General features: G+C 46.2%; 2 protein-coding genes across 20 annotated transcripts in view; one reads left to right on the top strand and one right to left on the bottom strand.

The window, feature by feature from the left end:
• Nucleotides 1-15,621, top strand: part of WASHC4 (WASH complex subunit 4) — a 77,051-nt gene extending 61,430 nt beyond the window's left edge. For 2 of the 13 annotated variants that reach the window (XR_004620801.1, XM_034644002.1), the window contains 2 exons: nucleotides 4,548-4,612; nucleotides 15,356-15,621. Coding sequence is in view for 2 of the 13 variants with exons in the window: in XM_034644002.1 (XP_034499893.1) it covers nucleotides 4,548-4,588 (41 nt within the window). In the remaining 11 variants the exon portion in view is untranslated. Of the gene's footprint in view, nucleotides 1-4,547; nucleotides 4,801-8,141; nucleotides 8,261-8,477; nucleotides 8,689-15,355 lie in introns of those variants that run through there. The other 11 variants (XR_004620795.1, XR_004620802.1, XR_002141962.2 and 8 more) reach the window with 8 other exon arrangements.
• APPL2 (adaptor protein, phosphotyrosine interacting with PH domain and leucine zipper 2) overlaps nucleotides 1,332-15,874 on the bottom strand; it is a 50,604-nt gene continuing 36,061 nt past the window's right edge. For 2 of the 7 annotated variants that reach the window (XM_034644003.1, XM_019795546.2), the window contains 9 exons: nucleotides 15,808-15,864; nucleotides 15,623-15,711; nucleotides 10,989-11,147; nucleotides 10,775-10,827; nucleotides 9,047-9,221; nucleotides 4,809-4,845; nucleotides 4,483-4,623; nucleotides 3,694-3,741; nucleotides 2,303-2,437 (listed from right to left, as the gene is read on the bottom strand). In XM_034644003.1, the coding sequence (XP_034499894.1) occupies nucleotides 2,303-2,437; nucleotides 3,694-3,741; nucleotides 4,483-4,623; nucleotides 4,809-4,845; nucleotides 9,047-9,221; nucleotides 10,775-10,827; nucleotides 10,989-11,147; nucleotides 15,623-15,711; nucleotides 15,808-15,864 (894 nt within the window). Of the gene's footprint in view, nucleotides 2,438-3,693; nucleotides 3,742-4,482; nucleotides 4,624-4,808; nucleotides 4,846-8,493; nucleotides 8,597-9,046; nucleotides 9,222-10,774; nucleotides 10,828-10,988; nucleotides 11,148-15,622; nucleotides 15,712-15,807; nucleotides 15,865-15,874 lie in introns of those variants that run through there. The other 5 variants (XM_011220059.3, XM_002915468.4, XR_004620804.1 and 2 more) reach the window with 5 other exon arrangements.

Here is a 15,874-nt window from a genome sequence, read left to right on the forward strand (position 1 = left end):
ATAGCCATAGTGCGTTTAGTTTTATTTCTCTAGTGTTCGGTTGATGACATATGGGTCATTTACAAATTTGGGATACTGTGAACAGGGCTACTGTAACTGTTACTCTACATGTCTCTGGGTGTATGTGTTGAGTTTCTCCAGGGTTATACCCACAAGTGAATCTGCTCGGTAGCAGGGCCAAGTACCAGCGCACTGGATACAAGGTCAGGCTTCTCCCGTCCCGGCAGTGGAAGAGATTCCCCATCACTCCATCCCCACCAACAGCCACATTTCTTCCGTCTGGTGAATATATAGTATCGCAGTGGTTTTAATTTGCATTTCCTTATTATAGGAAATTGAACATAGTTCCACTTCAGAACTCTTTTATATTTTATTCTATGAAATGCCTTTCTTACTTTTTTGTTTTTAATGTATTTTATATATTCTGGGTACTAATTTTTTTTTTTTTTTAAAGATTTTATTTATTTATTTGACAGGGATAGAGACAGCCAGCGAGAGAGGGAACACAAGCAGGGGGGGTGGGAGAAAGAAGCAGGCTCACAGTGGAGGAGCCTGATGCGGGGCTCGATCCCATAACACCGGGATCACGCCCTGAGCCGAAGGCAGACGCCCAACCGCTGTGCCACCCAGGCGCCCCTGGGTACTAATTTTTTGTTGGTCATCTGTGCTTGCTATTAATATGCTGAGTTAATTTTGTGTTTTCATTCTCTGATGTTCCCCCCCCCCATGGTTTTTTGATAAGTTTTTTTTTCCCCTTATGATTTGCATGCTTTGTGGCTTAACTAAGCCACAGATTTTTAAAAAGTTTTATTAGTGAAAACAATTTAGTTTGTAACTATTGTTCATGACTAGATTCTTCCCTCCCAACCTGAACAATGCTAAGCAAGAAAAAAATTCAGGGGACTTTGGCTCTTGCCTCCTATCACAGAACTTACTGATTTTATGTGGTTATGGTATACACGTTTTTGTAAGGCATTAGTTAACACTGAACTAATAATTTCATGGTATATCTCCCTGCTGGCTTAGATCAGTTCACTTTGTCTCTAACGGTATACATATTGTAGAAGTGGATTCCTGGTGACCCTGTAACAATTCCGGATTACAAAAATTGTTCTGTTAACCCACCATTTTTTAAAAGCAATACCTTTTAACAACTTGGCACTGAGATCACATTTTATTCTGTCCATGTTGAATAGAAGTATTTGATGGTACATCCCTCTCTGCTGTGATTTCATTATGCCCTAAGTTTTTGGAAATTAACATTGAAGATAACAGAACTGACTTTAGTTTTCATCCAAGGATGTTCTAGAAAATAACCATAAAAAGCAAAAGAAAGAAACAATGATAGTTTTTATTTGCTAGCATTTATTGCTAGGTTAATTTATTACAAAGACAACAATGTTGTTGAACTTGGTTATAATTAAAGACACTGTGACAATTCAAGATCATTATACTTATTTCATAGGTAGGGGTGGAAATAGGAACTTTGTACCAAGCCCCACAACCAGCCATGCTTCAAGTGAGTTTGAAAATTAATTGGTCCCTTCCTTGAGGAGGGTCTGGCTCAGAAGAATCAGGAACTGGTAGAGCTTCACTCTATCCATGGCGATCCACCACTAAAAGTATCTAAAGGACCGTAAACTTCTGAATGCTGGTTCATTAAGGTTCCAATGTAAAATTGAACATCTTCTGTGGTACTTGTCTGCTAGTCTTTTTATTGCATATCTGAAAAAATTATCAAAACTAGACCTGCATTTGTGCTAGTGCTCAGGCCTCAAAGCAGGGCTTGTCACCTAACTGCACAAATTAATGCTATTAGGTCCGACTGTGAGACAAGCTTGATTATAAATACACAATTTTCCGAGTGACAGGCACTTAAAGCTCATTAAGTAAAATACAAAAATAGATTATATTAATAGGAAATATTTAGTGTTTATCAAATTATAAATCTAGGCTTTTACCTTTTTTTAAAAAGGGTACTGGAAACTGAAGAGATGACATTTGAATAAAGTGAACAATGCATTTTTTCATTAACTTTCATTCTGAGCGCTGAACAATACAATCTAAGAAAAAGACTTACCACAAAGCACCTAACATAACATTTGTAGATGGGTAGGAATGTTGTCAACCATTTCTTACTGTTTCCCTCCCATCTCTCAGTATCAAGGCATCCAGAGGACATTCCACAGGCGATTGTCAGCATTCTGAAACCAGGTCATGGGCCTGTGTGTCAGAGAAGTTGAAAACCCTTAAGGAGGTAGCTCTCCTCCCTGGGTGCTCTTCCCCCAAAGGCCCAAGGGAGTTATGCTTCAGATTCTGCGCCTCTGTTTTCACTTGGACTTCCATCACTGTCATCTGCTTGCTCGTTTAACAGTACATACTTTCCATCATTGGTTAGTGGTATGGACAGCATTAACTGAGCCAGTGCTTCTGGGTCCTGAAGTTAGGGGAGTTTGAGAAGGAGAAAAGAAAACGCTTAAAATGCACTTAAGAACCCCTTTGGGCTTGGTTTTCATGATGTTCTGTATGCTAGCCTCATTCCTTCTGTTAGCTTTGTGTGCCTTCAGGTGAGTCTCCTTGCTTCTCCAAAAAAACTCAACTGCATTACTTCTAGAATCTTGAGCAAGGTTTTGGTCTCAGCCAAAATATTGTTCACACAAATCATAATTGTCTTCCCAGAAAGAGTCCAGAGAGGAACTTCCTTTACAAAACCTTTGTCTTCTAGGTCTTTCTTTAACTCCTTTCTCTCTTTCATGCTATACCAAGAGTTGGCAAACCATGGCCATCTGGGTTCACTGCTTGTTTTTATAAGTAAAGTTTTATTGGAACACAGCCATTCATTTACATACTATATGTGGCTGCTTTTGTGTTACAGTCGCTGAGTTGAGTAGTTGCAACAGATGTAAGCTTAAAAGGCTTATTATCTTGCTCCTTTCAGAATGTTTGTCAACCCCTGATCTATACCGTAAAATACTCACTTGTGCTGCTTGCTACTATTTCATGTATATTGGTCTTAGTCCTTGGCCTTCCTACCCTCACCCAACAGACTGGAACTGCTCATATGGTACTCACTAGCTGTATGTTACTGCTTATTTAAAAATCCAGTTCCTCAGTCACATTAGCTACATTCAATCTGTATATTCAACAGTGCAGAACAGGTCACTGCCATCCCTGCAGTTCTCCTGGACAATGCTGAACTAGAAGGCGCATGGGGCAGGAACCAGATCTGTCTTGCTCACTGCTGTAATTCCAGGGTTTTACTGTCCAAACTCGGCTCTCGAAAAATTGCTGGGTGAATGAAAGACTAAGTTGCTGACCAGGAGGTGTGGGAATCTTCATGTCTAGTACATTTCCAGGTGAGGTCTGTCTGTGACTGCTCTGAGGAGCAAGGCCTTTGAGCACACGGTAGATACTTAAAGTTTCTACCACCTTAATTTGAAAGAAAGAATATCTGGACAACAAGAGCAAGCAAGAAATTGATAATATAAAGCAGGACTGTAGCAGTGATATTAAGAACTCCACATGTGTTCCCAGTGATCGTGGACCTAATGAGTCTGGTGGTTAGAACGCTTAAAAGGAAATCTCAAATTTGACCACACTGCCTGGTGAACATCCTTGCTCTTTCTGAGAGAAATCTTAGTATGTACAGAGGTTTGGAGCAGTTGTCAAAACCAGCACTAAAATGCACCTTACCTTCTGAACCTCAATGATTTCTTTTCCCAAATTAATAGCATAACATATCTGCAAGACAAAAAAGTAGTGTTTGGCAAAGGTAGAAAAGGACAAAGAACTTTCGGGGGAAAATGTGACTATGGAAGTACAGTGAGGTCACTGTCTGCTCATGTCAGTGTGGGGACAGCAGACCTGGCCGTAAGAGATCGATCACACGGGTCTCTGAACATTAGCGTCCACCTGCCCTGGTCTCCTGTTGCCACTCTGTGCCTAACAAAAATGTCCACGTTCACTGGCAACTGAAGTTACTCCAGTGCTTTAAATCACACTTAGCTACCCCATGTTCATGCACGCAGTGGCAAACAGGTGTTTGCTGGAAGAGCTGATTAATTTTGGTTAATTCTAAGAAGGAAATACAGTCACAAAATTTTTCATAGTAAACAAGAAGTTTCCTGATGTCTGCTTCCTTGATTTGCCCTGAGACTAGATTTTCTCCATTGTAACTTTTGCTTTAATTTTTTAAAGAACAACAAACTTGAAGGTAATTGCTTTTAACATTTCCTGGTATCTTTTCTGAACAGCTGTATCCCACCATTAGCATTCTTCATCACTGTTTAGGAGGACGTGCATTTTCCACAGGGAAATTGTATTCTGGTCGGTTTTCTTTCATGGGGCCTTCCTAGAGGTGTTCTCTAAACTCCTCAATGGGCAAAGACTAGTCAACTAAATATCCAGGGGGCAGTGCAAAACCCCTTTCAGTATCTGTTTGGACAGAGATATTATGGAATCTTAAGATGAAAAAAATAAGACCTTTTCGCCTTCTGAGTTGCTTTCAAAAACATATGTGCTCAGAGCCTCTCCTCCTGTGGATTCAGGTGTGCGGACCACGAAGCCAACCAGTCTCTTGTTCTCTTGATGAGCAGCGAACTGCGTGACGCTGGTGAGTTCAAACTGGAAAGAACAGGAACAGACTATCACACAACTGTTATTCAAAATGAGACAAGTCATTCTCCATGGAAAACATCATGGGAAAAGTGCACTATTAGAAGACAGGCATTAAATTTGGCAAAATCCATGAAGTGCCTACTTTGAATTAAGGAAGAACTACTGAAGTCAGCGTGCATGCAGGTACTTACGTTGGCCCTTGTCACTTGAGTCTGAGGATCTATCAACCTGAAATTTTAAGAGATTCATTATATCACACATGCTGGATAGACTTATATTCTTAGAAGCATCTGTAGAAGTTCAGCATGAAATCACACACTTCAAATATGAAAACAGAAGGCCTGGCTGAGGGCAAGGTGACATGGCTCCGTGTGACTCTCCAAGGGGAGTACTGTTCCCGCCTCTGTTGACCCTCTGGCTGTATCTTCACGGAGGAAGATNATGGCTCCGTGTGACTCTCCAAGGGGAGTACTGTTCCCGCCTCTGTTGACCCTCTGGCTGTATCTTCACGGAAGAAGATAACAAATAGAGAATTTCACATTTTTTTAAATGATTTATCAGAAAGCAAGTGAGCACAAGCAGGGGAGCGGCAGGCAGAGGCAGAGGGAGAAGGAGGCTCCCCGCTGAGCAAGGAGCCTGATGCGGGACTCGGTCCCAGGACCCTGGGATCAGGACCTGAGTCGAAGGCAGACGCTTCACCGAAGGAGCCATGCAGGCGCCCCGAGAATGTCACATTTCAGTGCCTCTCCAGGGAGGCAGCGTTAGTTCTCCGTAGTGCCGACACAGAACGTGCGTGCATCAGATTCTGGACAGCCTGCTTCTCAACACACGCTGACTCAGTGCGGGTTTTCCTTGGAAGTGTTTGATACATTTTTTTTTTAAAAAGATTTTATTTATTTATTTGACAGAGATAGAGACAGCCGGCGAGAGAGGGAACACAAGCAGGGGGAGTGGGAGAGGAAGAAGCAGGCTCATAGCGGAGGAGCCTGATGTGGGACTCGATCCCGTAACGCCGGGATCACGCCCTGAGCCGAAGGCAGATGCTTAACCTCTGTGCCACCCAGGCGCCCCTGATACATATTTTTTTAAAATATGGGGTGGGGTGAGAGAATAGTGAACAGATTTTAACAGAGCTATTCTGTGGCAGTTTGGGTGTGGGGAAGGACTATTTATGGAGGTGTTCTAGATGTATCTTGAAGGGCACTTGGAGTACTCAGGTTGACGTATCTGGGAAAATACACTGCATTACAGAATCTATTGCTATCATGTATACATATAAATACCTACTTTCTACACATCATAGTATTTATTGCTGATCTGCTATAAATTCTGTAGGTAAAAGCAAACAATGTATTCTCGTTAAAAAACAAAAGGTTATGATTCCATTTATATGAAATGTTCCAAACAGGTCAATCTACAGACATGGAAGATTAGTGGCTAATGGCTGCCTAAGCCTAGCGGGCTTCAAGGTAAAGGGAACAAGTGCTAATGGGTATGGGTTTTCTTTGGGGACGATGAAGATGTTCAATGGCTGCCCAATTCTGGATATACTCAAAACACTGAATGGGCGCATTGCATGGTAGGTAAGCCCCATCTCCGTAAAGCGGTTATCTCCCCCACTGGCTACGGTCTGAATTCACGCAGTTACACTTATGAAAGCACGCGGTTTACAATCAGAGGGCTCTGACCTGGCTGCTAACTGCGATCTTGTACAGGTCACCCTGACTTCTCGCAACAGCTTCATCTGTAAAATGGGGATAAGAACCCCCACTTCGGGGCGCCTGGGTGGCACAGTGGTTAAGCGTCTGCCTTTGGCTCAGGGTGTGATCCCGGCATTATGGGATCGAGCCCCACATCAGGCTCCTCTGCTATGAGCCTGCTTCTTCCTCTCCCACTCCCCCTGCTTGTGTTCCCTCTCTCGCCGGCTGTCTCTCTCTCTGTCGAATAAATAGATAAAATCTTTAAAAAAAAAAAAAAAAAGAACCCCCACTTCAAAGAGGTGGTAAAGACAAGGAGAAAATGTGTGTGGAATTTTTAGTAATCTACAAAGCTAAATAAATGTTATTTTTTATTTATGTCCCTATTAATGAATATGAATTTAAAGATTTTAAAAAGTATACATAATTTTCCTAAAGTTGGGTTAAGTTCCCTTACTTAGGTATTTTGTAAAATTTTTTCATAGAAACTTAGAACATATTTTGTGAGTAACTTGAAAGACCGCTATCTAAGTCAGGTAACATGGATTTGCCTCGTAAGATCCGATTTTCTGTGGGGCTTCTAAATGGTGTCAAAACATGAGTGTGTTTGCCGTGGTAAAATATACCCGACGTAAAACCGACCGCTGTCGACATTTTGTACATTTACCACATCGTACGAGCATCGCTGCTGTCAGGTTCCGAAAGCATCTTCACCCCCTCATGAGGAAGCTCCACACCTGCTCAGCTGTCCCTCTCCATTCCTTCTCCGCTTCTGGCAACCACTAACGTGCTTTCTCTCCCTGTGGATTTGCCTACCCTGGACCTTTCATGCAGATGCTCTACAAAATGGCTGACACGTGTCCCCGCCTTCTTCCGCTTAGCAGAGTGTTCTCAGGGTTCAACAATGTTCCACCATGTGTCAGGACTTCATTCCACTTTTTGGCTATTGTGAATTACGAACATGTGTGTAAACATTTTTATCTGAACACTTACTTTCAATTCTTTTGGGTATCTACCAGGAGTGGAATTCTAGGTTTAATTCGTGGAGGAACTGCCAGACTATTTCCCACAGTGGCTGTAACTGTCTTAACAATTCCCACCAGCAACGGATTCCAATTTTTTCACATCCTTACTAACACCTGTTATTTTCCTTCCCCCCCCCCCAATTACAGCCATCCTAGCGAGTATGAAGTGATATCTCATGGTGGACCTGATTTGCATTTCCCTCACAACTAATGACACTGAGCATCTTTTTATGTGCTTGTTGGCCATTTGTGTATTTCCTCTGGAGAAATTTCTAGTCAGGTCCTTTGTCCATTTTCTGTTTCTTGGTCTTTTTGTTGATTCTTTTAAGAGTTCTTTATATATTCTGAACATATACCTCTACTAAATACATGATTTGCAAATATCTTCTCCTATCTGTGAACTGTCCTTGTACTATGATAGTATTCTTGGATGGACTGTCATTTTCCACAGTGCTTTTACATGTATTTACTCTGATCTTTTTGGTGAAGATTATAAGAACAGTGAGCCAATGCTCAGAAAAGGTGCAGGACATACTTGGAGAAAAGCTTTAAATAAATATAAGGTTTTATTTGTAATAAAATTCTCAGTATAAGGTTTATAATAAATGAAAAGGACTGATTTTAATGAATGGAAGAAACTCTATTCTGATTTTTAAGAGTCCCACTGACCTTTTTTGAAGCTAATATGTACTGAGCACTTTCCACAATGTCAGTTCTGGGTGTAAATATTTTATGTGTATTAACTCATTTATTCCTCGTGACAACACTGCGAGGTATGGATATGGTTATTTTCATCTTCTAGCTGAAGAAACTGATGCCCGCAGGTTAAAACTTGCCCAGGTCATACAGCTGACAAACACCCAAGCCGGGAATAAATCATTCTGTCTCTAAAGCAGTGCTGTCGTTGCAGAGAAATAAAATGTAAGCTTCCAACAGAATTTAAAATTTTCTAGCAGCCACATCAAAGAGTGAACCAGGTGAAATAATAGACTTTTTATTTACTCTAAAAGATCTAAAATATTACCAGCTAGAATGTTATTAATATATAAGTTAATGAGATTTTTGCATTCTTTTGGGGGGGGTTAGTATGAGGTCCTAGAAATTTGTTGGTTTTTACATTTAAAATCTTTCAATTCAGACTTCAGTTCTGTTTCGAGTGCTCACGTGGACACAGCCCCGCACGGTGCCGCTCTCACCGAAGCCAGTGGGAACCATGGCGTGACAGTCCTCTGCCATCGCTCCCATCGATCTTACTACCTGAAACCCCAAGTCATGTCGGTAACATCCTTGGCTTCTTTATTTTCACCCCAACAAACAGTAATTAGATTTTACCCGTGGTGGTCTAGTCATCTCAGGTTCTTGTTCTGTTTTCACTGTTACTTTTTATAAATGGTACATTCAGAAATGAGAAAACCCTTTCTTTTTCAAGCTCTGAGTTATATGGAGCAACTCCTGAGCGATGGCATTTTTATGAACAGTAGGATTCACTCAGCACTGAATTTCTGAAGGTATCAGTCGCTTAGGGGAGCACCTTCTACCCAACGTATGTTATAAAATCAAAATGTAAAAAGGAATAGGGCAGAAATGAGAGTACCATCTTCACTTCGATCAAACAAATATTCTAGTATGAACATTCCAGACGAGTAAATGTGCCTTAAATGGGCAGTCTGATAGAGCTGCAAGAAAGTCTGAAATGAACCCAAATACCTCAGAGTCTGACTGGTGACCATCAGGTGGGATTCCGTCGTGCGGAAGATGTTGTGAATAGCCCGAGCGGCCAGCACTTGTCTCATGGCTTCGTAAATCACTTCGGTGGTGGTGTCTGTTTTAACTGCCATCGACCCCAGAAACCGCACTACGAACATCTGTTGCAGGAGGGAATCTGCAAGACAGCGTTTCTGCTCAGGCTCACGCTCACTTCCCGCCTGCTGCTGGTCCGCACGCCGGTCACCGGCGCCGGTGTGACAGCCGGCGAAGACCTCCGGGCGGCTTTCCACCCAGTCTCAACACTGTTACTGAACAAACCCACACGGCCAAAGCCCCGAATCGCCTACTGTCTACACGTTGTGTCTTCGGAGCTGCTGCGTTAGACTAGAGAGGCACCTACGCGATGAGACGGCAGCACCGGAGCAGCGTCCTCCCCGCGCCAGCGCTCCGGGCGACTGACGGGGGGCACCGTGTGCACCTCTCCTCCGAATACGAGGTTCTCCGCTTAGACAACAAAAATCAGTACTCTGGCCCGCTGACGAAGTCTCCAAGAGGAAAATCTCTCTGAAGAACAGACGACCTGATGTGGGGACTCGGTTCGCTTCACGCACATCACGTGTTACCGACGGGCGGTGAGGACATCCCGTAAGCTACCGCACACGCCAGACTACTTCGTTTACCCGATCCCAGGAAACGACCAGGACTGGCTTCCTGGTAACGCCACGGAACCTGACAAAACCGAGCGACAGCCCCCATAACTGAGATCACGGAGGCTTAAAGGTTTTTTTTCTTCCTATAAGAAAATTCACTTATCTACCATTTTGAACGAAGATGACTTTTCCCTCACTTGCCCTATAGTGTCTTTGCCCCTAAAAATAACTTAAGTAACAGAAGATTAGGAAAATATAACTGATATAAAATTAAAAGTAATTACTCCCATATAAGATAGTTTTTATAAGTTTGAAAGTTTTCTTTATAGACTTTCCGGTGTGGATTATACGGAAGGTCAGCCCGAGCTAAGTGGGCAGATCTGAGGCCGAGCCTGTTAGCGCCCTTCCCCCTCCCTTCCCTCCCCCACCCCCTTCTAACTGTAAGGAGCGCCGACTCTCAGGTCCACGTCCACATTTACGGAAGTGGCACGTGATTCTAGTGATATTCTCAGCTCCAGTCGTGAAGCGGCGTTGAAACGAGGTCCGGCCAGCGCGTGCGGCTCCCGAGCTACCGCGGCTGCGAGCTGAGAGCGGCTATGGGGAGCGCTAGGTCACCGTCAGCTCCCCTGGAGGGACGTACAGCACGCATCAAAATCTGAACAAACTAATACCGTTTACCCGTGTCCTCTGCAGATTCAAGAATGAGTTTGCTGAGTGTCTGTGGCTAAAATGTAACAGCGTATTTATGCCCCCCCCCCATTACATTGTGTGGTGCCCGTTTCATCCTCAGTCTGTTTTGTAGAAACCTGACACCTGATTAGGCTCGGCAGCTTTCTAGCAGGAGCTGCAGGGAGGGTGTGGATGAAGCCAGCAGTGCAACACTTGTAGGAAATCCGTCTGCTTCCCTTCCTTAACTGCACATGCCCTGATGAGTTTCCAGAGAATAACCAATCTGGGGGTCATAATTTTGCTTCACACTCCAAGTCCTAGCTCTCTGGAACGTGACTTCAGGTCTCATTTCAATGACTCTCGTCATTCTGTGAGGGGAAAGAGTGAGCACACCAAGCCAGCCACTCACCTTCTGCTTCTGGAAACGTCTCGTCCTCAGTCTCACCAAAAGGGTTGATGCGTCTAGGGGAATGGCCAGAGTTCAACGATCAATAACTTTTCGGCTAGAAGGGTACAAACTCTTGAACGATCAGTCAGAACAGCAAGTCTTGGCAGATGGGTCCGACACAAGAGACCCCAAATGTACCTTCGTTTCTCCGGAGACAGCCTCCCCTAGCCCGTACCTGCTCCCTCTGTTCTGGTCCAGGAATTCTGTGGCAGGAAGGACGATATCGAATTGGATAGGTGTTCCAGGTGCGATGAGCTCATCGGCGTCAGGGACATGGACTGCTGCTTTGGGAACAATCTTGTCATTCTCCAGCTCTAAATTTCTCAGGTTCTGGCTGAAGTATAAAAGAGGGAGGGAAAAATCAAATCCCGTTTAACCTTACACCTTTACAATCAAATGAACTCGTGTTGAATGCTGAAGTGACTTAAAATGGACAAGGGCGAAGATTTCAGTCAATCCTTCAACTCGTTCTACAAATAAATCCTCACAAAACATCATTCATGTCCGTGGTTAAACTCCTTCAGGACCCCCGGCCCCCACAGTTAGCTCTGCCACACAGCATTCTGCATTATGTTCTATTACTCAGCACGTTATCTACGATCTAGGTCTTTCTTCCGGTGAGACAGGTTTTTGAGAGCGAGGGCTACAGCTAAATCACATTTATTACTTGGTACACAGAAAGGCACTCAAAAATGTTAACCGCATGAATGACTACATCTTGGCCTAGCATTCACAACCTGGTCACAACCTGGCTTTAATTTCTCTCAAGAACCGCCCCCTCCGTAATGCACCCTCCCTTGGAGCTACCCCCACACCCCCCACGCTTTTCCTTGCTTCCTTCTCCATCCCAATCCCCCTTTCCAAAACACCAGCTCAAATTCCTGTTCCTCCACGAAGCCTTCCAAGCCAGCCCTGACCCTCTGTGCGCTCCCAGGGACAGTGTTGCACACCCGTGTGCCTGAGCTCAGCACTGTGTGCGCACACGCTGCTAACGTGTCTGACAGGACAGAAGAGGACCGTCAGTACAGTGATTAGTCACATGCCACCATGTTTCCTCTCTTCCAGCGTTGGGATGTTGTCATTTAACTTTTCACATCTTTATGATCTTTTCTTCCCTGCTCGAGGGTAAGCCCCTTTGAGGGAATGTCAACAAAGAATGTCAAAGTATTCTGATTTCTTAAGTTATTTGGAGCCTAAGAAGGCTCTTGATATCTCTGTTCATTTTTCTCGAGTATGTCAGTACTAAATACACTGTATGAAACGGCTCTAAGCAGCCACCTGACAGGTGGGCACGCTGAGCGGGAAGCGGACAGAAATACAGCATGGGTGTGCAGACAGCCACTGCAAGGACAGACCGCTGTTCCACCGCCATCGTTTCCAGAAAAGGAAGGTGCGGTCTCTAGAGAAACGGAGTAATTCCGAGAGCTCTCGGTGACCAGGCGGGTGAGCCCAACAGAGAGCGGAGGTCTCGCTGCCAGCTCAGTGCTGTCCCCGACGCCACACCGCCTCAGTCCACGAGCGCAGAATCCCTGTGCTGCTTCATCCGGGCTCTGAGGGGCGCACGAGTCTACGTGGTGAGCACTGGAGGAAGGTGGGAGCATAAGCTTAAAGGGAGAAAAGCGAGTCCCAAGATTTTGGCCCCGCAGAGACTCTACGGGGAGGGAACACAGTGACAACAGGACGCGGCCAGGTGTGGAGGGCGGTGACCCCGTCAGGCGAGGTTCGCACTTGAGTCTACAGCATCGGGAGCCGCGGAGGACTGAACACGGGAGTGACATGATGCAGCGTCACGTGACCTGCACGTCACCTACTCTGATGGACACATGCTTTGCGAGCGTTGTCCTACTTCAAACACCGCACGTCAGAGCAGCTCACATAGTTGAGCTCTCCTCCTTAAAACTCTTTCTTGGTTCCTGCTGACACCGCTCTCCTGCATGTTTCTTGGTGGCTTTTGTAGGTTCCTTCCCTTCTATGACAGATGCTGGTGTGCGTCGGGATTCTGTCCGAGGCTCCTGTCTTCTCCTTCCACACTCGTTCCCTCGATGATGTCCCGATTCACATCCTCAGTCCCGAGGTTTCCTCTGTGCTCCAGACTGGTATCATCCGTTGACCACCTGACGCTTCCTGGGGTGTGTCACGGGCCCCTCCATCTTACGTCCGAAGGGAACACTACCAACCCTTTTTCATCTCTGAATATGCCACCTTCTGCCCAGGTGCTCAACCCAGACAGGGGTCGTCATTTGATTTGTCCTTTCCTTCCATCCACATCTCACTATACCACGAGTCCAAGAGCCATCTACTCTTCGTCTCCTCTGCCACGATCCTGGTTTAAGGCGCCATCATTGTCGCCTGGACGGCTGCCATAGGCCTGACTCCATACCTACTGGCCCAGCTCTGTGTTCGTGTCCTCGACTGTATTCAGAGCTGCCCGTAGACAGCGCAAAGTGGATCATCTCTCTCCCCCGACACGCGCACGTCTCCCTCTCTGCACCCTTCGACCACTCCCCAGGATCCTGACCGTGACTTCCTTCGTGATCTGTTCCTGCCTCCCTCCCTCCCCCACCAACCTCACCCCTGCAACCTCACCCTGCTCCGCGATCCCCCTGGGCCCACACTGTAGTTATGTGGCCTCTTTTCAGTTCTTCAAACACACTAAGCTCTCGGCTGCCTTCTAGCCTCTGGAACTGCCGGCAGGAGCGCACGACTCTGGCTCTTTGCAAGAATGGCTACTTCTCACCGTTCCCTCCTCAGTCTCATTATCTCCACGGACAGGCCTCTCCATGACAGCACCTTGGTCTTTAACACCAGAGCGCTTTTTCCATTGAACTAAGTATTTATTTACCTTCTGCTGGTCCTTGCCGACCGGACTCAGCTTTCCCACCTCGCCCAGTGCCGGGGGCACAGAGCACAGACCCCACGAGCAAACCGGTACTTGAGCAGCTGGCCAAGGGAATGAGCATCAGAGGGGCACGGACTGCAGAACGAGGGGAGGCCACACGCGGTATTTGCTTAGCAGTGAGTGGCAGCTGGTTCCCAAGAACAGTTTCTCTGCTCCCCCCCCACCAGTCAACAAAACCTTTCTTTATTCTTAAGGAGCTGACCCTGAGAGAGACGGGAGCCCTCCCCCAGCCTCCACAGCCCTGGGCCGTCTCTGGCCACACCCGCCACCCTTCCAGTCTCCGTGTTGATTCAGTTGGCTGGCTAGAGGTCTTGCTTGTTTCAGGATTCTTCTGTATGATTTACTTATTCTACAACAGGGAGAAAAAATCAGCTACTGAATAATTCAATCTGAGCTACAAATTGTTTTTTAGAAAGCCAATCACACCTTCAATTACTAACACTAGTTCAACACCACATCGGCACCTAGACAGTGTTAGAACTGCAAAGGGACCGGGGCGGTCGCCTACTTTCACGTCTTCTTGCGTCACAAAGTCAAGGAGACAGAGGCCCAGAGAGCAGAGCCACGCCAGGCCATCTAGCTGTGTTGAAGGCAGAGCCTTCGGAAGGTCTCGGAACTCCAAGGCCAGCGTTCTCCGGCGTGCCCAGCTCCCACTGCCGCAGCTTTAGAGAGAGCAGGCCGGTGCGCTCACCCAGGAGGCTTGTGGCCTAGCCCGCTGGCCCAATCTGTATTCCCATTTCCACTTGGAGCGCCCTCCTTAGAGCTGCCCTTCATGAACGTGCTTCCCTGTAAACTGTGAAACCCAGCACTCAAGTGTCACCTGTTGCCTCTTGCCCATTTTTATTACCTTGGCTCAGCCTCTCTTGTTCTGTCTTAGCTACTCCAGCAGCAGCCTGGGGCATCCCTACCCTGTCCATCTCCCTGCCATGCCGCAGAACAGCCTTTCCACACGGGCTGTGATGGGCCACCTCCCTCAGCCTGCACTTCTGCTCCACGGCCCAGACCGCCAAAGCAGGGCCCCCCATCCATTCACCATCAGACTCACGGCTACTTCCCGGCCTTCTCTTTCTACTGCTCCTTCCTGCGCACCCAGGGCTCTGTGTGTGCACGCTGGCGCCCCGCTGCACAGCACCGAGACCCGGGGAACTGAACCTTAGCTCTTCAATGACTTCTGTCCAGACTCAAAAGATAATATCTGCAAAAGATTTATTTAATGGGGCTCTTTCTGCCATGCCACTGAAAAAAGGACACCACACATGGTCATAATTGTAACTCACCTTTGGCGTGGAAACTCCCCTTAAGACGAAAGGTGAGATTCCTGGAATAAACCCTAAAGCCATATTCAAAGCAAGAGCAAGGCTAGATGCATGAAAATGTTCACTACACATGGTAACAGCAAAGAAAGTAAAGGGAGGCCATCTAAATATGCAACAGCTAATGATAATAAATCATAGATGGGTGTGTATAGTTACTAAAAGGAACAATTATGAGAAGTGTAAAAATATGAAAAATATATGTGAGAAGGAAAAATTAACGCACATGCGAAAGTATCCATGTGCACAGAGATCAGGCCTGGGCAGTAACACAGATGCGGAAAAGGTGATTTTGTTCCTTATTTTAAAAAAGTTTTGTTTTGGTTCCAGAACTTTGTTGATGCTGACAGAAAATGTGAGAAGCCCTGACCAGCAGACCCTCGACGCCAGTCCTGTTTGCTCGGGCTGCGGCTGCGCGGTCCAGGGGAGGACGGAGCCAGGGTCCGTCCCCTCACCGGCATTGTGACCGTGGGCCAATACCCGCCTCTCCTGGCAGCCTGAACTCCACCCCCAGGTGGTGTGTGAGGATGAAATAACTCCTGTCGAATTCCTGACTCACAAATACACACAAGCCACTTTCCCACTGTCCTTTGTTACCTGGGGCACGAGCTTTCTTGCTTTCTTCCGAAACTTGTAATGGGAGTCACTGCCTGGAGAGCCGTCTGGTTCAACTTGATGGCGACCGCCTACGAATGCGCGGGAGGACAGGCTCAGTCCCAGGAGGGGCGCTCACCCTTCAGACTGAGCAAGGGCCGGGGATGTGGGGGGGCAGCGCGAGTTACCTCTGGGTTGTCAGTCAGGTAGATCTGTCTGGAGATGTTGTTTATGGCACATATCCACTGTGGAGAG

The sequence above is a fragment of the Ailuropoda melanoleuca genome, chromosome 15, assembly GCF_002007445.2.
Source record: "Ailuropoda melanoleuca isolate Jingjing chromosome 15, ASM200744v2, whole genome shotgun sequence".
Taxonomy (NCBI): domain Eukaryota; kingdom Metazoa; phylum Chordata; class Mammalia; order Carnivora; family Ursidae; genus Ailuropoda; species Ailuropoda melanoleuca.